This window comes from Trifolium pratense, linkage group LG4 (assembly GCF_020283565.1).
Source record: "Trifolium pratense cultivar HEN17-A07 linkage group LG4, ARS_RC_1.1, whole genome shotgun sequence".
Lineage (NCBI taxonomy): Eukaryota > Viridiplantae > Streptophyta > Magnoliopsida > Fabales > Fabaceae > Trifolium > Trifolium pratense.
Window position 1 is genome coordinate 208,922 of NC_060062.1, and position 25,476 is coordinate 234,397.

A 25,476-nucleotide genomic window follows, 5' to 3' on the forward strand; every position below is an offset into this window, starting at 1 on the left:
ATAATACGTTCAAGATCAATATCCTTAGTGCTCCATGGACGAATTTCCCAAAACCATTGATCCAACCATTCTTTCGCATCTTCCATCAAAGCTTGCACCTCTCCGTCCTCCTTTAGAAAATCTTGATAATACTAATAATCTTGATATGTCTCAATAACAAATAACATTTCAAATGATGTTCAATTTTTTCTAAATTTCTTTATGAATGATTCATATAATATAAATTTTCAATTCAACAGTAAATTTTGTAAAATTTAATTTCATTACTGTAATATTAATCATTTATTCTATCTGTTTCGAATTACTTGTCGTTTTAGAAAAAAAAATTGTTTCAAATTACTTATCGTTTTGATAATTTAAGGTTATATTTAATCTATTATACCCTCATGTAAATTTCAAATATTTAGGAGTAGTTGTTGAATTAAAACCGTAAAAGATTTAATATATATTTTGAAAACTAAAGTTTTTTTTTATATAACATATTAATTTTTTATTTCTTTTGGTATATAATATATAAAATTTATTGAAAAGAAAAAATATCTGAAAAAAAATAAAATTATTGGTGAATTAAATAAAGTGTATAATAGGAAGATAAATTTCTTATTTTTTTTTAAACGACAAGTAATTAATACAAGAATTTAATCGGAGGCTCCACCAACAATTTTTCTACTATGAACAACAGTTGCTTGAATTCAAATTTTTAGTGTCAAATTCAAAGGTCCTTATCGCGTTCGGCTTATCAATTTATGTGAGTGACTTCGTTCGTTCATGATGAAGTGGTCCATATTAGAATTTACCTATAGACACACCGTTATAATTTTTCTTATCTCTATCATAATTTTGGTACATCAGAATAATAAAAAAAAAAAATATGTGGAGGAGAGGGTCAAAATCGGAAAAGTGGGCTTCTTTGTTTGATGCATCTAGTATTTATATTTATTTATTTATTTATTTATCTGAAACGCAAGAAGATTAGGTTGAGGAAAAGAAAAACCCCACCGCTACTAAAGTCTCAATCTGTTTGAAATTCCGTTTCGTGTCGTCGTCTGTTTGAAATTCGAAGGTCCTTATCGCGTTCGGCTTATCAATTTATGTGAGTGACTTCGTTCGTTCGTTCGTTTGTTTGTTCGTTTGTTCGTTCTTTTCCTATATTTTTTCATGCCTTCAATTTCTTCTCTGTTTTTGGATTTGATATCAATTTATGTTTTGGTTCTATACATTTCAATGCTCATGTTTATTATTGTCTTTCGATTTTGACTATTGATTTCATTTTGTGTGTGTTTTTCGTTTTTCGTTTTACCCTAACCCTAAGCATCATTATTTGAATTCTATTAATTATTATGTGGACGTTTTAAATGTTTTAGACTACGAAGCGCACGTACACTCCTTGGATTAGGCTTTCCCCGGTGTCAAACATGTGTCTTCGAACACCGACGCTTATGATTACATTTAATCATGTCGTTTTTTCAAATTATTATTGGTATCGATGTGCCAGTGTCTGTCCTTGTCGTGCTTATACGTTTTAGACTTTGAACAAATGATGCTGAGATGAATTCATGCCTTTAACCAAATGCATATATTGATGCCAACATCTAACTCCAGATGCTTCTTTTATGTTAATATCTACGACTGCAGTTGGTTTAAAAGACTATGGACTCATCTACAGCGCAGCAGACGACAGACACCGTCAATGAAAGTTTACCTGCTATACCTGTGGTGCCATATGACCGGTTGTTCCCTTTCTTGTTTCCCCATATTGACCAAGACAAAGTCGATGAAATTCAAGCTTTATTCGAGAAATATAAGGTCTCTTACCCCCAAACCGGTTTTTCCATCATTTCTCTTTCCATCTCTTCTGTGTTAAATATTATTTAAGTTTGTAGTGCAAGGTTTTGCCGTATTACATTATTGTATTACTAACTTTTTTTGTGTCATTTGTTCTAGAGAGATGAAATAATACCCAAGTCTAGGTTTTTCGCGCGTGTGACAGACATTGTGGGAATGCAGCTGGTTTATTCAGCAACGATGCAACTGCACGAACAACAGGTAGAGTAGATGTTTTATGCACTGTTGCTGATGATTTTTCTATAAGGCAGTTGAATATTCATTTCATGTTTATGTTAAGAACTTTATTTTTTTTTCCTTGTAGAATAAAAATCGTCAGGTCCCAATCAATGAACAGTTTACAACCCAGATCAATTCGAGTGACCTGGAATTGCCATTTGACCAGCTGTATCCTTTCTTGATTCCCCATATAACTGATCCAGACAAAGCCATTGAACTTAAAGTTTTATTCGACCAATATAGGGTATGTTGCCTCAATATTTTTTTTTTCCTCTCTTCAGTGCTATCTATGTTTTTGGTGCAAGGCTTTGCCATATTACTAATTTTTTTGTGTCATTTGTTCTAGAGATGTGAAATACCCAAGGATACTTTTGTACCGGTTATGACATGCATTTTGGGGGAGCAGATATTTAAATCAGCAGCAGCAAAAGTGAAACAACTGGTAGTTAGAGTAGATGGTTTATGCAGTGTTGCTCATGATTTTTCTATAAGACAGTTGAATATTGATTTCAAGGTTATGCTACGAACTGTTTTTATTTTTATTTTTTTCCCTTGTAGAAAAGCAATCTACAAGTCAATGAACAACCTGGAATCCAAATCAATTCTAGTGACCCAGGGGTGACATTTAATCAGCTGTTCCATCTATTGGCTCCCCAAATTGGCATAGAGAGAACCATTGACCTTTACTTTTTAGGTGAAAAATACCAGGTCTGTTACCCCAAACCAGTTTCACCATCATTTCTTTTTCCCTCACTTCCGTGTTAAAAATTATTTCAGTTTGTGGGTGCAAAGCATTGCCATATTACTAACTTTTTTTGTGTCATTTGTTCTAGAGAGGTGAGATACCCATGACTGATTTTTTACCGCTTATGAAAGGCATTGTGGGGAAGCCAGCTTTTAAATTAGCTGCAGAAACACTGCTAAGACAGGTAGAACTTGTTGCTGTTTTCTATAAGGCAGTTGAATAGTATTGATTTCAAGGTTATGCTAAGAACTACTATTTTTTTTCCCCTTGTAGATACGAAACAAAACAGGTTCTTCTGGCACATCTCTCTAGAAGTATGAATGCTGCTACAGACCGTTCTCTCATAATACCTGTGTTTGGGCAGGGTGTGTACCTCTTAGCGTTGGTATGTGTGTCATATTAAAATAGCAAGTTGTGAGTTGGTTAAATGTGATGGATTTTGTCAGCTTCCTTTTCAAACCTTGTTCTTTCCTCCTACTTATTATGTGAAAATGTAGTCTAGTCATGCAGTTTATTAGAATTAGAATGGATTTCAAAACTCATGAATCTGATTGGTGATGTTTACTGGATTCGTTTATGTAAGCCTTTGAGTTAAAAAACAAAATATTCATGTCTTTCTTGTCAGTCAAATCTTACTTAAATTGATAGATATAAAGAAGACCATATTTCTTTTTTATCAAGTCCACATCCTTTTAAAAAGAATGGAATTATACTATATCGTATTCTTAATCTATCACTAGCAGAGTAAAATTTGGTTATTATGGAATAATGCAAATAAAACTTTTTTTTTGGAGTATATTACATACTCGGTTGTACAAGTCTTTCCAGACAAATTAGACACTTCAAAAAAAAAAAAAAATTGACCTCCATTTATGTACTCTGAGTTAATTCCAAAATTACTTTTATGTTGAGTCATGTCTTTGCCGTAACATTTTCTCAGATGCCTTATGTCAGATGATTTCATTTTGTAAAAGATTGGCCAAACTCATTGATTCTTCAATTTCATACACTCGATAATAAAAAGCCTTAATGCTTCAATTGCATTTAGAAGAGAGGGTAAAATTTGGACTCCATTGTGCAGTCCTCCGTCATCAATGAAGGTCTTGAATATCCCTAGAGATAAAGCTTGATAGAGAAAATGATAAGCGACCGCTTAGGATCGTCTTGAAAACAGGTAAAAGAGGAACTTGACCCTAACCGCGACCTGCCGGTAGAACCAAAGTTATCAAGATATAGAGGAACTTGACCCTAACCGCGACCTGCCGGTAGAACCAAAGTTATCAAATAAAGTGCGACCCTAACCGCGACCTGCCGGTAGAACCAACACTATAAAGTTCTTATCTCAAGAACAAAGGAAAAGTTCTCACAAGAAAACTCTCAAATTATATTAAACTTCAAGTTGTGCTTTGAGAAGTACATGATAGTCCTATTTATAGCATATCCTTACATAGTAGGATTTATTGTCCACTATCATTCATTCATTATGGACCTTAGAAAATTCCCACTATCTTGCTTATAAATTCCTACTAGCCACTATAATGACTTAGTGCACCACTAGGAAGCATTTAGAAAGGCTAGAAGGAAGCTAAAGGTCATCTAAAAACCTTCTTAATACCAAAAACGAAAATTGCCATAAAAATAAAGAAAATTGGACTTAATTGTTGATTTATTTAGTCCAATATTATTAGACACAAAATAGTCCAATGATGCTTCTCAAGATGTGAAATGGGCTTCAAGTCGGGCTCAAGCATCTTCATCCAATTGTAAGAAATTGAGCCAAGTTGGTTCAGCCTCCGAAGGATATCGATCTTCTTTTTCTTTGATCTTGATGACTAGACTTTGTAAGGCTTGATTCATCCTCATAGTCTTGGACCTAGTCATAGGACCTCCTATCTCATGCAAAGGATCTTTAGATGAGTCGGTTCCATCATTCTCTCCCTCTTCAAAAGGATTCGTCCTCGAATCTGATCCGTTACCTACATCAAACAAAGATAAGTCAGCTACATTAAAGGTGGCACTTATATTTTCATATTCACTTGGCAGATCCAGTTTGTAGGCATTATCATTGATCTTTTCAACAACTTGGAAAGGTCCATCTCCTCTTGGCTGCAATTTGGATTTTCTTTGATTTGGAAACCGTTCCTTCCTCATATGAACCCAAACCCAATCTTCAGGTTCAAAAGTAACTTTCACACGCCCCTTATTTGCTTGTCTTGCATATTGTTCATTCTTTTTCTCAATGTTGGCTCGAACCTGAGCATGTAACTCCCTAACAAAATCGGCCTTCTTCTTACCATCCAAATTAACAAACTCGTTAGTAGGCAAAGGTAAAATATCCAAAGGCGTCATAGGATTAAAACCATATACAATTTCAAAAGGAGAAAAAGAAGTAGTAGAATGGAATGTTCTATTATAAGCAAACTCAACATGTGGCAAACAATTCTCCCAATTTTTCAAATTCTTTTGAATGATAGAACGCAACAAGGCAGTAAGTGTTCTATTTACCACTTCGGTTTGTCCATCCGTTTGAGGATGTGCAACCGTAGAAAACAAGAGTTTTGTTCCTAGCTTATTCCACAAGGTTCTCCAAAAATGACTTAGGAACTTCACATCTCTATCACTTACTATGGTTTTTGGCAACCCATGCAAGCGCACTACTTCTTTAAAGAAGAGATCAGCAATATGTGTTGCATCATTGGTTTTAGAACATGCAATGAAATGTGCCATTTTACTAAACCTATCAACAACAACGAATATACTATCCTTCCCACCTTGAGAACGAGGTAGACCCAACACAAAATCCATTGAAACATCAGTCCAAGGTTGGCTAGGCACATGCAAAGGTGTATACAAACCATGAGGCATGATTTTAGACTTAGCTTGCTTACATGGAACACACTTAACACAAACAGATTGCACATCTTGCATCATTTTAGGCCAATAAAAATGCTCCTGCAAAATTTCTAAAGTCTTTTTAACACCAAAATGTCCCATTAACCCCCCTCCATGACTTTCCCTAACAAGCATTTCACGCAAAGAACAGACAGGCACACACAATTTATTTTTCTTAAACAAGTAACCATCATGCATGTAATAGTCTCCAAATGCATGTTTAGAACAAGACTCACATATATTTCCAAAGTCAGAATCATTAGAGTACAAGTCCTTTACAAATTCAAAACCAAGTAACTTTGTTTGCAAATAAGTAAGTAGTGCATACCTTCTGGACAAAGCATCAGCCACTACATTTTCCTTACCATCCTTGTACTTGATCACATAAGGAAACATCTCAATGAATTCCAACCACTTGGCATGTCTCTTTTGGAGCTTACCTTGAGATTTTAGAAACTTCAAGCTTTGATGGTCAGTGTGTATGACGAATTCCCTTGTCCATAAGTAGTGTTGCCAAATTTGCAAAGCTCTCACTAAAGCATACAATTCTTTGTCATAAGTGGAATAATTCAATGCTGCTCCATTAAGCTTTTCACTAAAGAATGCAATTGGTTTAGAATCCTGCATTAAAACAGCCCCTATTCCAACACCAGAAGCATCACATTGTATTTCAAATGCTTTATCAAAATTAGGTAAACAAAGTAAAGGAGCATTAGTCAACCTATCTTTCAATAAATTAAAAGCTTTTTCATGCACATCAGACCACTTGAACACAACATTCTTTTTGACTAATTCAGTCAAAGGTGCAGCAATAGAACTAAAGTCCTTTACAAACCTTCTATAAAAACCTGCTAAACCATGAAAACTCCTTACCTCACCGGCATTCTTAGGAACAGGCCATTCCCTAATTGCCTTTACCTTCTCCTCATCCACACTTACTCCCTTAGAGCTTATAACAAAACCCAAAAACACAACAGATTCAAGACAAAATGAACACTTTTTAAGATTTGCATACAATTTATTTTCTCTCAAAACCTTAAGAACAGCTTGCAAATGATCAACATGTTCACTCAAGGTTTTGCTATAAATCAAAATGTCATCAAAATACACTACAACAAATTTCCCAATGAAAGAACGAAGAACATGGTTCATTAACCTCATGAAGGTGCTGGGTGCATTAGTTAAGCCGAATGGCATCACTAACCACTCGTATAAACCATATTTAGTTTTAAACGCTGTTTTCCACTCATCACCTTCTTTCATGCGGATTTGGTAATATCCACTTTTCAAATCTATTTTAGAAAATAAACATGAACCATACAACTCATCAAGCATATCATCCAATCTAGGGATAGGATATCTATACTTTACCGTAATTTTGTTTATGGCTCGACAATCAGTACACATTCTCCATGTCCCATCTTTCTTTGGAACCAAGATCACAGGAACTGAACATGGACTGAGACTCTCCTTCACAAATCCCTTTTGTAAGAACTCATCAACTTGTCTTTGGATTTCCTTTGCTTCTTCAGGACTGGATCTATAGGCTGGCCTATTTGGAAGTGAAGCGCCGGGAATGAAATCAATTTGATGCTCGATACCTCTTAATGGAGGTAACCCGTCAGGTACGTCTTTTGGGAAAATATCATCAAACTCCTGTAACAATGAAACAACTTCACAAGGCAAAGAAGGGTTAAGATCATTAGTAAAATAAACATCCTTGTACGTGAGTACAAGTATCATTTTTTTGGATGAAGATGCTTGAGCCTAACCGCGACCTGCCGGTAGAACCAAAGTTATCAAATAGGAACTTGACCCTAACCGCGACCTGCCGGTAGAACCAAAGTTATCAAATAAAGTGCGACCCTAACCGCGACCTGCCGGTAGAACCAACACTATAAAGTTCTTATCTCAAGAACAATGTTCTTATCACAAGACAAAGAAAAAGTTCTCACAAGAGAAACTCTCAAATTAGATTATATTTCCAAGTTGTTTGAAAAGTACATGATAGTCCTATTTATAGCATATCCTTACATAGTAGGATTTATTGTCCACTACCATACATTCACCATAGGACTTAGAAAATTCCCACTAACATGCTTATAAATTCCCACTAGCCACTATAATGACTTAGTGCACCACTAGGAAGCATCTAGAGAGCCTAGGGAGCAACTAAAGGTCATCTAAAAACTCTCCTAATACCAAAAACGAAAATTACAATAAAAATAAAGAAAATTGGACTTAATTGGTTTTTTTTATTTAGTCCAATATTATTAGACCACTATTCAGCCCAAGGATGCTTCTTATCATATGAATTGGGCTTCAAGTTGGGCTCAAGCATCTTCATCCAAATATTTTTTATGCATTTTTTTATAAGTTTCCTTCCACATGTTTAGGGAACTCATGATCGTATCATTCTCTCCCTCTTCAAGAGGATTTGTCCTCAAATCTAAACCTGCATAAATAACTAAAAGATTAGTAACAAAAATTCTCTCTTTTGAATATTTCCTTTCTTTTTGCAAGTTGAATTTTTCTTCTTCAATCTTCTCAAAGTTGACATCCTTTTCAACCTTCTCGTTTATTTTTCTCTCATAAATTTCCTTCGCTTCACATTCATTTTTCTTTTCTTCTTTTCTCTCAATATTTTCTTTCTCCTCCACTTCTATAACATCATTATATTTTCCCTCACAATTTTCCATCTTCTCTACTTTCTTTTCTTTACTTCTCTCAAAAGTAAGATTTCTATCTTCTTCACTAACTTCTCCTTGAGATAAAGACTCTAGAGTACAAGAAGTAAAATAAACATTATTAAAAGGAATGATGACATTTTCGGTAGCCACAAAAACGGTATCAATTTCTTTTTCAATAATCTCTCTTTTTTCTTTCTCACTCTTAGGAATAGTGACATTTTCGATAGCCACAAAAATGTTCTCAATTTCTTTTTCAATAATCTCTTCTCCCTTCACTTCACTTTCAAGTTTCTCCTTGATCTCTTGTTTTCTTTTCTCTCTACCAATCTCCTTATTTTGGAAGTTACCCCAAAATACATCAAAATTTGCAATATGTTTTTTCGTTTGTCCCTCACTTTTCACTCTTCTATCTTCTATCTCCTTTTCTCCGTCTCTTTTTTTATAATTTTTTTTATAATTCCTCTCTATGCGATCAAACTTTTCATGAAGCTTTTGAAATTCTTGAAATAATAGCTTCTCCAAATGTTTCATGGAGACTTGCTTTTCTTCCTCCATATTTTTTTTTTCAACTCTTTTTTTTTTAACAAGATAAAAAAAATGATAGATCAAACCTGATTTCAAGAGCCGAAGCTCTGATACCAACTGATAAGCAACCGCTTAGGATCGTCTTGAAAACAGGTAAAAGAGGAACTTGACCCTAACCGCGACCTGCCGGTAGAACCAAAGTTATCAAGGAAAAGAGGAACTTGACCCTAACCGCGACCTGCCGGTAGAACCAAAGTTATCAAATAAAGTGCGACCCTAACCGCGACCTGCCGGTAGAACCAACACTATAAAGTTCTTATCTCAAGAACAATGTTCTTATCACAAGACAAAGAAAAAGTTCTCACAAGAGAAACTCTCAAATTAGATTATATTTCCAAGTTGTTTGAAAAGTACATGATAGTCCTATTTATAGCATATCCTTACATAGTAGGATTTATTGTCCACTACCATACATTCACCATAGGACTTAGAAAATTCCCACTAACATGCTTATAAATTCCCACTAGCCACTATAATGACTTAGTGCACCACTAGGAAGCATCTAGAGAGCCTAGGGAGCAACTAAAGGTCATCTAAAAACTCTCCTAATACCAAAAACGAAAATTACAATAAAAATAAAGAAAATTGGACTTAATTGGTTTTTTTTATTTAGTCCAATATTATTAGACCACTATTCAGCCCAAGGATGCTTCTTATCATATGAATTGGGCTTCAAGTTGGGCTCAAGCATCTTCATCCAAATATTTTTTATGCATTTTTTTATAAGTTTCCTTCCACATGTTTAGGGAACTCATGATCGTATCATTCTCTCCCTCTTCAAGAGGATTTGTCCTCAAATCTAAACCTGCATAAATAACTAAAAGATTAGTAACAAAAATTCTCTCTTTTGAATATTTCCTTTCTTTTTGCAAGTTGAATTTTTCTTCTTCAATCTTCTCAAAGTTGACATCCTTTTCAACCTTCTCGTTTATTTTTCTCTCATAAATTTCCTTCGCTTCACATTCATTTTTCTTTTCTTCTTTTCTCTCAATATTTTCTTTCTCCTCCACTTCTATAACATCATTATATTTTCCCTCACAATTTTCCATCTTCTCTACTTTCTTTTCTTTACTTCTCTCAAAAGTAAGATTTCTATCTTCTTCACTAACTTCTCCTTGAGATAAAGACTCTAGAGTACAAGAAGTAAAATAAACATTATTAAAAGGAATGATGACATTTTCGGTAGCCACAAAAACGGTATCAATTTCTTTTTCAATAATCTCTCTTTTTTCTTTCTCACTCTTAGGAATAGTGACATTTTCGATAGCCACAAAAATGTTCTCAATTTCTTTTTCAATAATCTCTTCTCCCTTCACTTCACTTTCAAGTTTCTCCTTGATCTCTTGTTTTCTTTTCTCTCTACCAATCTCCTTATTTTGGAAGTTACCCCAAAATACATCAAAATTTGCAATATGTTTTTTCGTTTGTCCCTCACTTTTCACTCTTCTATCTTCTATCTCCTTTTCTCCGTCTCTTTTTTTATAATTTTTTCTATAATTCCTCTCTATGCGATCAAACTTTTCATGAAGCTTTTGAAATTCTTGAAATAATAGCTTCTCCAAATGTTTCATGGAGACTTGCTTTTCTTCCTCCATAATTTTTTTTTTCAACTCTTTTTTTTTTAACAAGATAAAAAAAATGATAGATCAAACCAGGCTCTGATACCAACTGATAAGCGACCGCTTAGGATCGTCTTGAAAACAGGTAAAAGAGGAACTTGACCCTAACCGCGACCTGCCGGTAGAACCAAAGTTATCAAGATATAGAGGAACTTGACCCTAACCGCGACCTGCCGGTAGAACCAAAGTTATCAAATAAAGTGCGACCCTAACCGCGACCTGCCGGTAGAACCAACACTATAAAGTTCTTATCTCAAGAACAAAGGAAAAGTTCTCACAAGAAAACTCTCAAATTATATTAAACTTCAAGTTGTGCTTTGAGAAGTACATGATAGTCCTATTTATAGCATATCCTTACATAGTAGGATTTATTGTCCACTATCATTCATTCATTATGGACCTTAGAAAATTCCCACTATCTTGCTTATAAATTCCTACTAGCCACTATAATGACTTAGTGCACCACTAGGAAGCATTTAGAAAGGCTAGAAGGAAGCTAAAGGTCATCTAAAAACCTTCTTAATACCAAAAACGAAAATTGCCATAAAAATAAAGAAAATTGGACTTAATTGTTGATTTATTTAGTCCAATATTATTAGACACAAAATAGTCCAATGATGCTTCTCAAGATGTGAAATGGGCTTCAAGTCGGGCTCAAGCATCTTCATCCAATTGTAAGAAATTGAGCCAAGTTGGTTCAGCCTCCGAAGGATATCGATCTTCTTTTTCTTTGATCTTGATGACTAGACTTTGTAAGGCTTGATTCATCCTCATAGTCTTGGACCTAGTCATAGGACCTCCTATCTCATGCAAAGGATCTTTAGATGAGTCGGTTCCATCAGAAAACCTGGAAAAGAGAAAACCTCTAAAACTAAGAAATTTTTTTCATTTGGCCATTGAAAGTTTCAGATTATGTAGTGTTGTTTTCCATTCCTCAATTGGTAGATCACACATCTTTAACCGTTCTATATAAGCCTTCACATTGAAAAGCAACTTCACACCCCACATTCAATAGGTCAAATGATGAGTACTCATCACAGTGAATACCTGATTTTTTTTGGAACAAAGTCCAAGATTCATTTGTAGATAAGGGACCAAGTTAAATATCCTTTTGACAGTACATCAAGTCACAATTTTGTCTGCAACATGTGGTCAAAACGATCTCGCAGCGGTTACTATTACAAGGAATGCATACAACCTTTTGGTCGAATTTTGCTCAAACATCTTAAAAATTCATTAGAATTGGATGATTCATACTTTCTATTGTTGAGAATATTCTTCTGGCCCTTCCAACTTCATCAAATTTCATATTCAACGAGTATGCAATTTCATCTTTCATTGTTGTGATATTTGAATTTTGGGTCACCGTGGCAAATAAAACCATTGCTTTTGTAGTTTTACCATATCTGTGCCCACCATACAATCCTATCACATAGCAATTATCATCTTGTGATGCTGCAAAAAGTTGATCCGATGCCTTCTCTCTAGAATTAAAACACACTACGGAGTATTTCTAAAAGAGAAGTGTTCTAAACTTGGAATTGGAGCTGAAAATGAGTAAAATTCACATTTCACATTCAGAGTGCGTTTGATTCGTAAAACAGCAAAGACTGGACAAAACAATACATGACAGAACAAAATAATACATGACATGACAAATTTGTACCAGAGAGATATAAGGCGATAATATTTTATATTCGAAAATAAAAAGAGTATTTTCGTATTTTTTATAGTTGTACTATGGACAAAAAGTTGTATTGTGGTTCAGTGAGGGACAAAAAATTTTGTTTTTGTCCTGTCCCTTGCTACCTAATTTGTCCAGTCTCATAGCCAGTTTCAAATCAAATAGGGTACAACAAAAGTTGTCCAGTCCAATCCCTATTTTTTAGCAGATCAAACGCACTCTCAATGTCGTTATTTTTTCAGCAATTTTCTAAATTCATTTCATTGTCATGTTCTTGCTTATACCAACATATTTCCCACATCTAGTATCTCCGTTTCCTTAAGACTGAAACACGGGCTTAATTTCTTTTGGTACAAGCAACGTGTATCAAATAAGAGTGAGAAAAGAACACACCAAGGTGAAACTGTGGCATTGATGTCCGGTCAGGGGCGGATTTTCTTATGAGCAGGGAGGTGCGCAACACCCCTCATTTTTTTTAATCAATATATGTATTTTTATATAGTATGAATATTAAAGTCTGTATATATATCATTTGCTTCCCCAACGTATCATATCGCGCACAGTAGCCCGGTGGTTGGCATCAACTTCCCTATAATATATGTGATGTTCTTACCTATTGAGCTAAGTTCACGTGAACTTAAATAAAACATTAATAAATATTATTATTTATTTTAAAAAATAGTGCCAGATTTTTAAGCAACTGGAAGGTGCCACAACATTCTCAAATAATAAAGTTTTGCTGTGTATTGGTGCTATACAAACATTTTTTTAAAAAAATAATAAAATATATAAAATTAACATGTTATTAAATGATTGTAGCAAAAGAGAGTCAACAAAAGTTAATGTATCTGGACTAAATTTTACACCAAATACATCAAATTTTGTTAACTAGTTTTTGTTTATATTTTGAGACGGAGGGAGTATATTAGTAATAGTCAACAAACTTCTAGAGTATCAAAATGTTTTTTTTCATAAGTGGTTGGCGACATCAAATTGTCTTCACCTAAAATGGCTGCATTGATCTCATAATAAAGTAACACTGTTTTAACGGACTCACCTACCTCGAATACTGGAAGATGTTGTACATCATCATGCAACATCTTGTTGGCTTGCATTTGATAAACGGTGGAAACTAGCTGCTCAACCAGAGTTTCCACAACTTGAAGAGAAAATTGGACAGACTGTTAATATTGCAAATTACTCTTGGTCACCAGCTTGATAATTTGACCCAATCGAGATTTTGGATATTAGCTTCTAATAATTCATTTTTCTCTACAACATATCATCGATGCCGTTAACGCAGTCTATGACTTGTTAACAAAAAAAGCTTACATCTTCATCTATTATGAGGATACAATCTCATGGAAGTAAATAAAGTCACACGTCCATTTTGTGAATAAATTGTGACTTGCTATTTTTCTATGTCACCTTTCTTCTTTCTTTCCTTTATTTTTTTTCCCTCACACTCTTAATCACGATACGAGCGTATGGTGTATGGAGGAAGGGGTGATGTCACGGTTTCCATGTTCGAATTCATTTATCTCCTTTTTTTATTTTCTTTATTTTGTCAATTTATCTCCATTTTCTTTTTTCTTTTTTTGGGGTCAGGACCTATTTATCTCCCATATTCTATAAAGGAGAAACGCAAATAACCACACATTGAAGCCGACAACATTTAAAAAACAAACATAATTTAAATAATCTTAAATGTCAGTGTTGTATTGGTGTAAAACACCTATGCATGTCCGATATTGATACATGCATAATTCGAGGTGTCTATGCTTCATAGCACATTATGAGCAATGTTTTGCTCCGAGCATTGTTCAATTTCCCACTTTGTCTTTCAAACTTGAGGAAGGACATATAACAAGTTGGGAATCGTGTAGGGATGATAATGAGTAGAGTATGAGTAAGGTACTATAGTCGTCATTCTCGTATGCGCAATTTTAAAAAATAAATAAAAAAAATATTTGGATCTGGTCTCATACCCGCATGGGTAACAACCTTTGTATATGTGCTCGTACCCTCTGGGTACTTAAGCACATATATCCGTTACCCGCATTTTTACTAAGAATAAATCAATCAATTATAAAATATCATATCATTTTAATAGAATTAAAAAAAAATAATGGTGGGTTATGAAAATTATTAATAATCATGTTAAAGCTCATATATTTATTGGTATATTCATATTGAATTAGGTTTTTTCTAATCTATCCATTCATAATTTGAAAGTATTTTCACATCAATCGATTCGCGACCGTCGTCATTCTTTAATCTGGTTTAGTCCTTTGTGATTGAATTCAACCTGATTGGCCAAAAATGGTTGTGAGTTTGTTGTTGTTCTTTATGATAATCTATTGGTGGGTTCAACCTGATGGCTGATCGTCGGCCGTAGTTTTATTTTCTAAGAGAGACTTCATCTTCCCTTCTCTCTAACCTCTCTGCTCCATTCATCCATCTCTGGGGAGCTGGTTTTAGGACATTTTTTGTTGTGAAATCACCCATTTTTTGTTTTGAAATATTGTTATCATGTATGCACTATACACATAATATGATAATTGGTATCCCGATTATATCTTATCACAGATTAAACATTAATTTTTTTTTATTCAGTAATTTAATGGTTAGACTCATAGACTATAAATGTGGAGAATTTACGATTCAAAACTAGCCCTTCAATAATATCTTTAGTATCTACCAATTAAGCTACCCGTACTAAACTATGATATTCTGTTTTCTATCTCTTGTTTATGTTTTTTTTTCTTGCTAATAGGGTTAAATATATTTTTTATCCTTATAAAATTTTATTTTTGCTCCCTATAAACAAAAGTCAGATGGTTTGGTCACTACAGAATTTTTATGCAAGCAATTATAGTCCTTCTATTTTTCAAAATTTTAAAAATTGTTTTCTTATCCTTAAACTCTTAAATTTGTGAATAATTTTTTCAAACATAGAATACTATATAAAAAAATTATTTATAAAATTTTAGAAATTTTTAAATTATAAAAGATATATATAAAAGTAATAAAAAATTGACAAAACTTATATGCATTTATTTAAATGCAATTTTTTCTGTTCCTCTCACAAAAAAGTAGTTATTTATATTTATTAATTAAAAATAAATAAAAATTTGTTTTTAAATAAAAATAATTTTCCCATATATCTAGCACAATAAAAACGCATATGACTGTACTTATGAATTTACCACAAGAATTTAATCGCAGGCTACACCAACAATTTTTCTACTAAGAACAACAGTTGCTTGTGATTAAAATTCAAATTTTTAGTGTCAAATTCTAAGGTCCTTATCGCGTTCGGCTTATCAATTTATGTGAGTGACTTCGTTCGTTCTTTTTCCTATATTTTTTCATGCCTTCAATTTCTTCTCTGTTTTTGGATTTGATATCAATTTATGTATTGGTTCTACACATTTCAATGCTCATGTTTATTATTGTCTTTCGATTTTGACTATTGATTTCATTTTGTGTGTGTTTTTCGTTTTTCGTTTTACCCTAACCCTAACCATCATTATTTGAATTCTATTAATAATTATGTGGACGTTTTAAATGTTTTAGACTACGAAGCGCACTTACACTCTTGGATTAGGCTTTCCCCGATGTCAAACATGTGTCTTCGAACACCGACACTTATGATTACATTTAATCATGTTGTTTTTTCAAATTATTATCGGTATCGATGTGCCAGTGTGTGTCTGTCCTTGTCGTGCTTATAGGTTTTAGACTTTGAACAAATGATGCTGAGATGAATTCATGCCTTTAACCAAATGCATATATTGATGCCAACATTTAACTTCAGATGCTTCTTTTATGTTAATATCTGCGACTGCAGTTGGTTTAGAAGACTATGGACCCATCTACAGCGCAGCAGACGACAGACACCGTCAATGAAAGTTTTCCTGCTATACCTGTGGTGCCATATGACCGGTTGTTCCCTTTCTTGTTTCCCCATATTGACCAAGACAAAGTCGATGAAATTCAAGCTTTATTCGAGAAATATAAGGTCTCTTACCCCCAAACCGCTTTTACCATCATTTCTCTTTCCATCTCTTCTGTGTTAAAAATTATTTAAGTTTGTAGTGCAAGGTTTTGCCATATTACATTATTGTATTACTAACTTTTTTTGTGTCATTTGTTCTAGAGAGAAGAAATAATACCCAAGTCTAGGTTTTTCGCGCGTGTGACAGACATTGTGGGGATGCAGTTGGTTTATTCAGCAACGATGCAACTGCACGAACAACAGGTAGAGTAGATGTTTTATGCACTGTTGCTGATGATTTTTCTATAAGGCAGTTGAATATTCATTTCATGTTTATGTTAAGAACTTTATTTTTTTTCCTTGTAGAATAAAAATCGTCAGGTCCCAGTCAATGAACAGTTTACAACCCAGATCGATTCCAGTGACCTGGATTTGCCATTTGACCAGCTGTATCCTTTCTTGCTACCCTATATGACTGACCCAGACAAAGTCATTGAACTTAAAGTTTTATTCGACCAATATAGGGTCTGTTGCCCCAATATTTCTTTTTTCCTCTCTTCAGTGCTATCTAAGTTTTGTGGTGCAAGACTTTGCCATATTACTAACTTTTTTGTGTAATTTGTTCTAGAGAGGTGAAATACCTAAGGATACTTTTGTACCGGTTATGACAGGCATTTTGGGGGAGCAGATATTTAAATCAGCAGCAGCAAAAGTGAAACAACCGGTAGTTAGAGTAGATGGTTTATGCAGCGTTGCTGCATGATTTTTCTATAAGGCAGTTGAATATTGATTTCATGGTTATGCTAAGAACTGTTTTTTTTTTCCTTGTAGAAAAGCAATCTACAAGTCAATGAACAACCTGGAACCCAAATCAATTCTAGTGACACAGGGGTGACATTTTACCAGCTGTTCCATCTCTTGGCTCCCCAAATTGGCATAGAGAAAACCATTGATCTTTACGTTTTAGGTGAAAAATACAAGGTCTGTTGCCCCAAAACAGTTTCACCAATATTTCTTTTTCCCTCACTTCTGTGCTAAAAACTATTTAAGTTTGTGGGTGCAAAGCGTTTCCATATTACTAACTTTTTTGTGTCATTTGTTCTAGAGAGGTGAGATACCCAAGTCTGATGTTATACCGCTTATGAAAGGCATTGTGGGGAAGCCGGCTTTTAAATTAGCAGGAGACATACTGCTAAGACAGGTAGGTATAGATGGTTTATGTTAAGAACTGGTTGCTGTTTTATATAAGGCAGTTGAATAGTATTGATTTCAAGGTTATGCTAAGAACTACTATTTTTTTTTTCTTCCTGTAGATAAGAAACAAAACAGGCTCTTCTGCCACATCTCTCTAGAAGTATGAATGCTGCTACAGACTGTTCTCATAATACCTATGTTTGGGCAGGGTGTGACCTGTTAAAGTGTTGGTATGTGTGTGATATTAATATAGCAAGTTGTGAGTTGGTTAAATGTTGATGGATTTTGTCAGCTTCCTTTTGGAACCATGTTCTTTGTTCCTACTTATTTTGTGAAAATGTGGTCTAGTCATGCAATTTATTAGAATGTGGATTTCAAAGCTCATGAATCTGATTGGTGATTGGCGTATCTGTCATGACTTTGTGAACTTGATATTGAAGTTCATTAACCATATCTATTATTCAAATAATCTTACATAATTGAATTCTAAATTATGCATCCTTGTTTACCAGATTCATTTATGTTAAAGCCTTTGAGTTACATATCACATGTGGACATTTGTAAAAGATGAGAAAAATAAATGGAGAGGATTCATTTCTGCAAAAGTGCCATAGGTTTGTTGGAATAAAATAAACTTGACCATTTTAATTAAGTCCTGATTACAATTGGTTTATTTAGGATTTTGATCATATCCTTAATGGGTTCTTCAGTTGATAGGTTTACGATTGGTTTGAATTTCTAGAATGTTTAGCGTCTTTTTGAGTAAAATCAATCTAAAATGCTATAACTAGAAAAGTTAAATTGCATTATAAAGAAATTGAGTTTCATACATCAATTACAGCCATATGAGAAGTTTTTTTTGCATTTTGTATGTTAGCGTGAAAATGTGGTTCTATTTTAGGCGGTATGTTTTCTCTATTGGAAAGGAACTTCCTAAAACAGCCTACGATTATTGTATTTATAAGAAAATTCGAAAACTCGAGTAACTGTTTTCGAACTTTGCATGTTTGCCACGTGTAGGACACTTGTCCTGTGAAAATCTTTGAAAATTGTTCCCTCCCATCTTCACTTGCTATTTGAATTTGAATTTTTGGTGGGAAAACTCCTTACTTGGTGCACTAGTCCTTTATCTTCCGAATCCCCAATCCCCATTGAAGAGCGCATTTTGAACTCACATTATTAAGCTATCTTGTAGTGTTCAATCAAGATAGAAATATTTTATGACAGTAAGAGTAAAATGCTTAAGAAAATAATTTGAGATTTAAAATTATAACACTCCTTAACCCCGCAAGCATGAGGACTATAAGAACAAAAAACTTTAAAGAACATCTCGAGATGACCAAAGACTATGATGGTACATCAAGATAACGACATAATTGTACTATCTTCAGCAATGTATGGTTTTAAATTTATGTATGTTAGTTATTTGTCATATTCCCTGTTTTTGTTTTGACTTGCATTTTAATCGCCGATAGAAATCATCATTTCAAGACTTGGGGGATTTCCTTCTCTATTCATAATAACTAAATCATTTTTAAGACCAACATAGGGGGAGAGTAATTCTAAAATAAATTTGAATATTAATAAAAAAAAATCTTGTAGCTTAGGAGGAATAGCCTACACATATGGCAAACTTACAGTAGCTATTGTTTTTCAATGATCATGTTTATTCAAATTTTCTAAATTTTGGATAGGGACAAAATTACTAGAAAGATTTGAACCTTCCTCCCTATCCTCAGGTACGTTAAACGCTTACAAAAAGGTATTCACAACTTTATTAGCATTAATAGGAATATTATGGACATTAACATTAGAGTTTAATGCTAATAAATTTTCACCTTCCGATTCTCTCTCTGGCTCATCCACCACCGCCATCAATCTCCGTTCATCCTCCGAACTATCATTATCCATAGATCTTCCTTGCTGGCCTTGTTTCTGAGTTGTCATAATCCTCATAGGTCCGTACAAATCTTCGATGACACGGAGGTGAAAAACCTCGCCGTTTATCTTTACATCGATAAATTCAGCCACCACAACTTGACAGGAAGTTCTAATCATGAGTCTCGCTACATCCATAGTTAATTTCTTAATCCTCACGTCATCTGCGTTTAATTTCTTCTCTGTTTTTGGATTTGATATCAATTTATGTTTTGGTTCTATACATTTCAATGCTCATGTTTATTATTGTCTTTAGATTTCATTTTGTGTGTGTTTTTCGTTTTACCCTAACCCTAAGCATCATTATTTGAATTCTATTAATTATTATGTGGACGTTTTAAATGTTTTAGACTACGAAGAGCACGTACACTCCTTGGATTAGGCTTTCCCCGGTGTCAAACATGTGTCTTCGAATACCGACACTTATGATTACATTTAATCATGTCATTTTTTCATATTATCGGTATCGATGTACCAGTGTCTGTCCTTGTCGTGCTTATAGGTTTTAGACTTTGAACGAATGATGCTGAGATGAATTCATGCCTTTAACCAAATGCATATGTTGATGCCAACATTTAACTTCTGATGCTTCTTTTATGTTAATATCTACGACTGCAGTTGGTTTAAAAGACTATGGACCCATCTACAGCGCAGCAGACGACAGACACCATCAATGAAAGTTTACCTGCTATACCTGTGGTGCCATATGACCGGTTGTTCCCTTTCTTGTTTCCCCATATTGACCAAGACAAAGTCGATGAAATTCAAGCTTTATTCGAGAAATATAAGGTCTCTTACCCCCAAACTGGTTTTACCATCATTTCTCTTTCCATCTCTTCTGTGTTAAATATTATTTAAGTTTGTAGTGCAAGGTTTTTTGCACATAACTTTTTTTCCCCATATTACATTATTGTATTACTAACTTTTTTTGTGTCATTTGTTCTAGAGAGATGAAATAATACCCAAGTCTAGGTTTTTTGCGCGTGTGACAGACATTGTGGGAATGCAGCTGGTTTATTCAGCAACGATGCAACTGCACGAACAACAGGTAGAGTAGATGTTTTATGCACTGTTGCTGATGATTTTTCTATAAGGCAGTTGAATATTCATTTCATGTTTATGTTGAGAACTTTATTTTTTTTTCCTTGCAGAATAAAAATCGTCAGGTCCCAGTCAATGAACAGTTTACAACACAACAGATGAGTAATCTACAAATCACAGACACAGTCAATGAACTTCAAGTTTTATTCAACATGTTGCCATATGACCAAGACAAAGTCGATGAGATTCAACCTTTATCCGAGAAACCGGTTTTACCATCATTTCTTTTTCCATCTCTTATGTGTTAAAAATTATTGAAGTTTGTGGTGCAAGGCTTTGCCATATTACTAACTTTTTGTGTCATTTGTTCTAGAGAGATGAACAGGCAGACATTGTGTCTACTTTTTCCCCACTTATGACAGACATTTTGGAGGATCAGCTGGTTTCACCATCATTGGCACAAATGCAAGAACAGGTAGAGTAGATGGTTTATGCAGCGTTGTGCATGATTTTTCTATAAAGCAGTTGGATATTGATTTCAAGGTTATGCTAAGCACTGTTATTTCCTTTTTACTTGTAGAAAAGCAATCTACAAGTCACAGTCAATGAACAACCTAGAACCCAAATCAATTCTAGTAAAGTGGTGTTGACATTTGATCAGCTGTTCCATCTCCTGGCTCCCCAAATTGGCATAGAGAAAACCATTGACCTTTACTATTTTGGTAAAAAATGCCAGGTCTGTTACCCCAAACCAGTTTCACCATCATTTCTTTTTCCCTCACTGTGGGTGCGAAGCGTTGCCATATTACTAACTTTTTTGTGTCATTTGTTCTAGAGAGGTGAGATACCCAAGTGTAATATTACACCGCTTATGAAAGACATTGTTGGGGAGCCAGCTTTTAGATCAGCAGTAGCAACACTTCTAAGACAGGTAAGTATAGATGATGGTTTATGTTAAGAACTGGTTGCTGTTTTCTATAAAGCTGTTGGATATTGATTTCAAGGTTATGCTAAGAACTGTCCTTTTTTTTTTCCTTGTAGAAAAGCAGTCAACAAGTCACAGTCAATGAACAACCTGGAACCCAAATCAATTCTGGTAAACCGGTGGCGACATTTTACGATATGTACCGTCTCTTGTCTCCCCAAATTGGCCTAGACAAAAACATTGACCTTTACTTTTTAGCTGATAAATACCAGGTCTGTCACCCTAAACCAGTTTCACCGTCATTTCTTTTGCCCTCACTTCTGTGCTAAGTTTGTGGGTGCAAAGCGTTGCCATATTACTAACTTTTTTGTGTCATTAATTCTAGAGGGGTGAGATACCGGCGTCTAGTTTTCTACCGCTTGTGCAAGGCATTGTGGGGGAGCCGGTTTTTAGATCAGCAGCACATACACTGCTAAGACAGGTAGTTATAGATGGTTCATGTTAACTACTGGTTGCTGTTTTCTACAAGGCAGTTGAATAGTATTGATTTCAAGGTTATGCTGAGAACTACTATTTTTTTCCCTGTAGATAAGAAACGAACAAATTCTTCGGGCACATCTCTCTAGAAGTATGAATGCTTCTACAGACTGTTCTCATAATACCTGAGTTTGGACAGGGTGTGTAGGTTAATTTAATTCACATTGCTGGACCCTGATAAAGTGTTGTTGGTATGTGTGTGATATTAGTATAGCAAGTTGTGAGTTGGTTAAATGTTGATGGATTTTGTCAGCTTCCTTTCGGAACCTTCTTCTTTGCTCCTACTTATTATGTGAAAATGTGGTCTAGTCATTTAATTTATTAGAATGGATTTCAAAGCTCATGAATCTGATTGGTGATTGGTTTATCTGTCATGAGTTTGTGAACCTGATATTTATGTTCATGAACCATATATGTAGTATTCAAATAATCTTACATAATTGAATTCTAAACCATCCATCCATGTTTACCAGATTCATTTATGTCAAGCCTTTGAGTTACATATCACATATGTGGACATTTGTAAAAGAAGAGAAAAAATAAATGGAGAGGATTTATTTCCGCAAAATTGCCAAAGGTTTGTTGGAATAAAATAAACGTGACCATTTTAATTAAGTACTAATTAAGTCATAGTTAGTCTCATTAGGTTTGATTGATCAGTTTTATCATTGGAATCAGCCAAACTAAGTATAGTTGTTATGATTATTAGGTTAGATAGAACATTCAAAAATCAGTTCACTAAGTGTATGTTTGATTTTGTGATGATGAAAATTGATTTTGAATGAATTGGCTTTGTAAAATTATTCAAAAATCATGTTTAGAGTCTGTTGGTAGTGATTTATTTAGGATTTTGATCAGATCCTTAGTGGGTTCTTCAGTTGATATATAGGTTTACAATTGGTTTGAATTTCTAGAATGTTTAGTCTCTTTTTGAGTAATCAATCTAAAATCCTATAAATTGCATTAAAATAAATTGAGTTTCATATATCGATTACCGCCATATGAGATGTATTTTTTTCATTTTGTATATTAGCGTGCGGATGTGGTTCTATTTTAGGCCGTATATTTTCTCTCTTGAAAAGGAATTTCCTAAAATAGCCTATGATTATTCTATTTTTTATACTATCTTCATAACTAAAGACTAATATGGTAAGTTGAAAATAATTTGAGATTTCATATAACAATTCACTGTAGAACGAAAAAATTTAAAGACCATCCCGAGATGATTTGTTTGAATTTTATTATAGATAACAGAAACAAAATTTGATAGTTCCATAATACTAAAAGCTTTTTGGTTTGTTTCCATAAAAAAAAAGCTTTTTTTTTTCCGAGTAATCCTATAGTTTGAAATTCCACCGAATATATAAAATATTGAAGCTAAGAAAATTGCCTAGTGGAGCTAAGAAAATTGGAGTTAAATGGATATACAAGACTAAGTACAATGAGCACGGCAATGTCGAAAAGTACAAAGCTAGATTAATAGCCAAAGGATATTCTCAAAAACATGGTATTTGCCCCGGTAGTTAGGTGGGATACCATTAGAACTATTTTGGCTATTGCTGCAGTAAGAAACTTGTTTGTGTTCCAACTATTTTGTCGTCTTAAACTTCACTTTTTAGTACTCAAAGACTCCTATATGATTATGCATTTGTTTGCCACTTCTATTCAGATTGGTCCTTTACATGAATCCGATGGAAGTAAGGCATGAGTTGAAGTTATATTTCAACTAAATCTGCACAGCATTGTCAATATCGAATCATCTACAGTAAGTAAGAAGCCTAATTTTAATCTCTCAATATTACATTATCAGTTTTCTAAGATATCTAGTGATGTACATGAACCTTTAATTTGTCTTCAGTTGATCGAGGATCATGTGGAAGATTTTGTTACAACGCGTGATAATCATTCAAATTCTGACACAATGGATGTCGAGCCCATTTCTGAGACAGATCAAAATGTCAATGAACATAGTATCAATCAGAAGAGTGAACCTCCACATAGTTCTGTAAGTACTTTGTTGATGAACACCTATCTTTAATGCAACATAATAGAATATATCGAATGATAGAGATATCTTGCAAATCATCCTTCAAAATGAAAAATCATATAGCTAAACTTTATCTGATCATTTTTAATGTTGAATCTTATGACATGTCTCTCGGTCTATCACGATTGATTTTAAATATCCGTGATAATCGTATAAGTATATTTTTATCTTGTTGAGATTGTTTTGATTGCAGATATGATTCATGTTGGTGATTTGAGTAAATAAAGTGTTATGTTACTATCATAGAAAAGATAAAGCTAACAGAAGGCTTAATTTACCAGTGAGTGAGAACATCTTCGGAGGAATGACCGGTGCTGAATTCGTGGAAGCACGAGAAAAAGAACGTCAGTTAATCCAGCAGGCTGTAGCAATGGAGTTAACCAAAAACAAGGGGAACACTTTGGAGTCATTCGTCTACGACACGAGGAATAAGGTATAGGGTTCATTAGCTTAATAAGATGCAGACATGGTTTTATCACACATTTCATATCTAGCTTTATGTGTGTATGTTCTATCTTTACCGACTGACTGGCGTTTAATAATTTGTGCATTTGTGAATAGCTCTTAAACGAATACCGTAATTTTGCAAGTGAACAAGAGAAGGATGAAATATCCAGGAGCCTCGAAGAGGCTAAGAAATGGCATTATAATGAAGGACATGAAGAAATACTACATACTTATTTTGTCAAATAGCGGCTATCACAGCGCTATAGCATAGCGCAATTTGAACAAATTGCTATTGTTCCAAAAGATACTATTTAGTACAAAGTGTTGTCAAATAGCCGCATTATAGCACTGTAACAGACCTGAACTCTATGCAGTCACAAATCAGTGACTGTATGCACTCAGACAAATGATGATGTGATGTCCCGTGAACTGAACTTTTCATTAGCTGTTAACTTCAGACAAATGTATATTTTCATTCTTTTGACACTTTTACCAAATTTGGGAGTTGAGAAAGAGAAATCTAACATTTTCTTGTACATTCTAATCATTTTCTTGTACCAAATTTTCTTGTACAATTGCGTCAACAAAAATTATACAAAGTTTATCATAATGAGAGTATCCTTTCTTCTTAAATAACATTTGGTTGCCAAATTTGTTAGTTTCTATCTCAATCACATCATCTCCAACTTTTTCATTCTTAATTTCCATGTGATAAAACTATCTTTAAAAATGCGATATATATACATACAATAGCAACAAATTAGATAAGAATCGGGCAAACAATATCAAGAATCAGTGAATAATTTTTCAGAATCAGAAATCAACATAGAAGAACAAATTCATTTTTAACAACTTAGTACCAGAAACGAAATCATTAAGTTTGCAATTGCTTGTGCTGCAAGTTTTCTTGCACTATTTGCTTTAGCCTCGAGCATGTTGTTCAGTACCAAGTTGTTTTACTGATTGATGTAAATTTGATACAAACATGAATCATCTAACAATTTTGAGGCTGACTGGGAACTTGAAGGGGATATAACGAGTCACTCCTGTGTGCTAATACGTGTTATC

General features: G+C 34.0%; 2 protein-coding genes and 1 long non-coding RNA gene across 9 annotated transcripts; all 3 read left to right on the forward strand.

Moving 5' to 3' along the window:
- The first annotated feature begins 977 nt into the window (after nt 1-977).
- Nucleotides 978-22,374, forward strand: LOC123920531. 6 transcript variants are annotated; one of them, XM_045972800.1, is made up of 10 exons: nt 978-1,093; nt 20,030-20,200; nt 20,358-20,459; nt 20,563-20,721; nt 20,826-20,927; nt 21,033-21,188; nt 21,288-21,383; nt 21,494-21,649; nt 21,763-21,858; nt 21,966-22,374. In XM_045972800.1, the coding sequence occupies exons 2-10, from the start codon at nt 20,045-20,047 to the stop codon at nt 22,041-22,043; spliced, it is 1,101 nt and encodes a 366-aa protein (XP_045828756.1). In that variant the 5' UTR covers nt 978-1,093; nt 20,030-20,044; the 3' UTR covers nt 22,044-22,374. The 6 variants fall into 6 exon arrangements, with proteins under 6 accessions (XP_045828756.1, XP_045828757.1, XP_045828760.1 ...); XM_045972801.1 differs by lacking the exon at nt 978-1,093 and adding an exon at nt 17,614-17,703; XM_045972798.1 differs by lacking the exon at nt 978-1,093 and adding an exon at nt 19,264-19,550.
- LOC123920535 lies at nt 15,478-17,984 on the forward strand. Its single transcript, XM_045972815.1, has 8 exons — nt 15,478-15,614; nt 16,133-16,303; nt 16,442-16,543; nt 16,646-16,804; nt 16,908-17,003; nt 17,111-17,260; nt 17,385-17,480; nt 17,593-17,984. Exons 2-8 carry the CDS (start codon nt 16,148-16,150, stop codon nt 17,629-17,631), a joined length of 798 nt encoding a protein of 265 aa, XP_045828771.1. The 5' UTR covers nt 15,478-15,614; nt 16,133-16,147; the 3' UTR covers nt 17,632-17,984.
- Nucleotides 22,375-23,589: 1,215 nt separating the features above from the next.
- On the forward strand, nt 23,590-24,972 carry LOC123920542. Of its 2 annotated transcripts, XR_006813721.1 has the most exons (4): nt 23,590-23,679; nt 23,773-23,919; nt 24,155-24,394; nt 24,523-24,972. It is a non-coding gene; the product is annotated as an uncharacterized LOC123920542 (long non-coding RNA). The 2 variants fall into 2 exon arrangements; XR_006813722.1 differs by lacking the exon at nt 23,590-23,679 and having other exon boundaries at nt 23,689-23,919; nt 24,243-24,394.
- Nucleotides 24,973-25,476: the final 504 nt, after the last annotated feature.

Coding starts and splice junctions, on each gene's coding strand:
- LOC123920535 (XM_045972815.1), top strand. CDS start 16,148: ATGGACCCATCTACAGCGCAGCAGACGACAGACACCGTCAATGAAAGT. Junction 16,304..16,441: donor CTTTATTCGAGAAATATAAG/GTCTCTTACCCC, acceptor CATTTGTTCTAG/AGAGAAGAAATAATACCCAA. Junction 17,481..17,592: donor GAGACATACTGCTAAGACAG/GTAGGTATAGAT, acceptor TTCTTCCTGTAG/ATAAGAAACAAAACAGGCTC.
- LOC123920531 (XM_045972800.1), top strand. CDS start 20,045: ATGGACCCATCTACAGCGCAGCAGACGACAGACACCATCAATGAAAGT. Junction 20,460..20,562: donor TGCAACTGCACGAACAACAG/GTAGAGTAGATG, acceptor TTTTCCTTGCAG/AATAAAAATCGTCAGGTCCC. Junction 21,859..21,965: donor CACATACACTGCTAAGACAG/GTAGTTATAGAT, acceptor TTTTCCCTGTAG/ATAAGAAACGAACAAATTCT.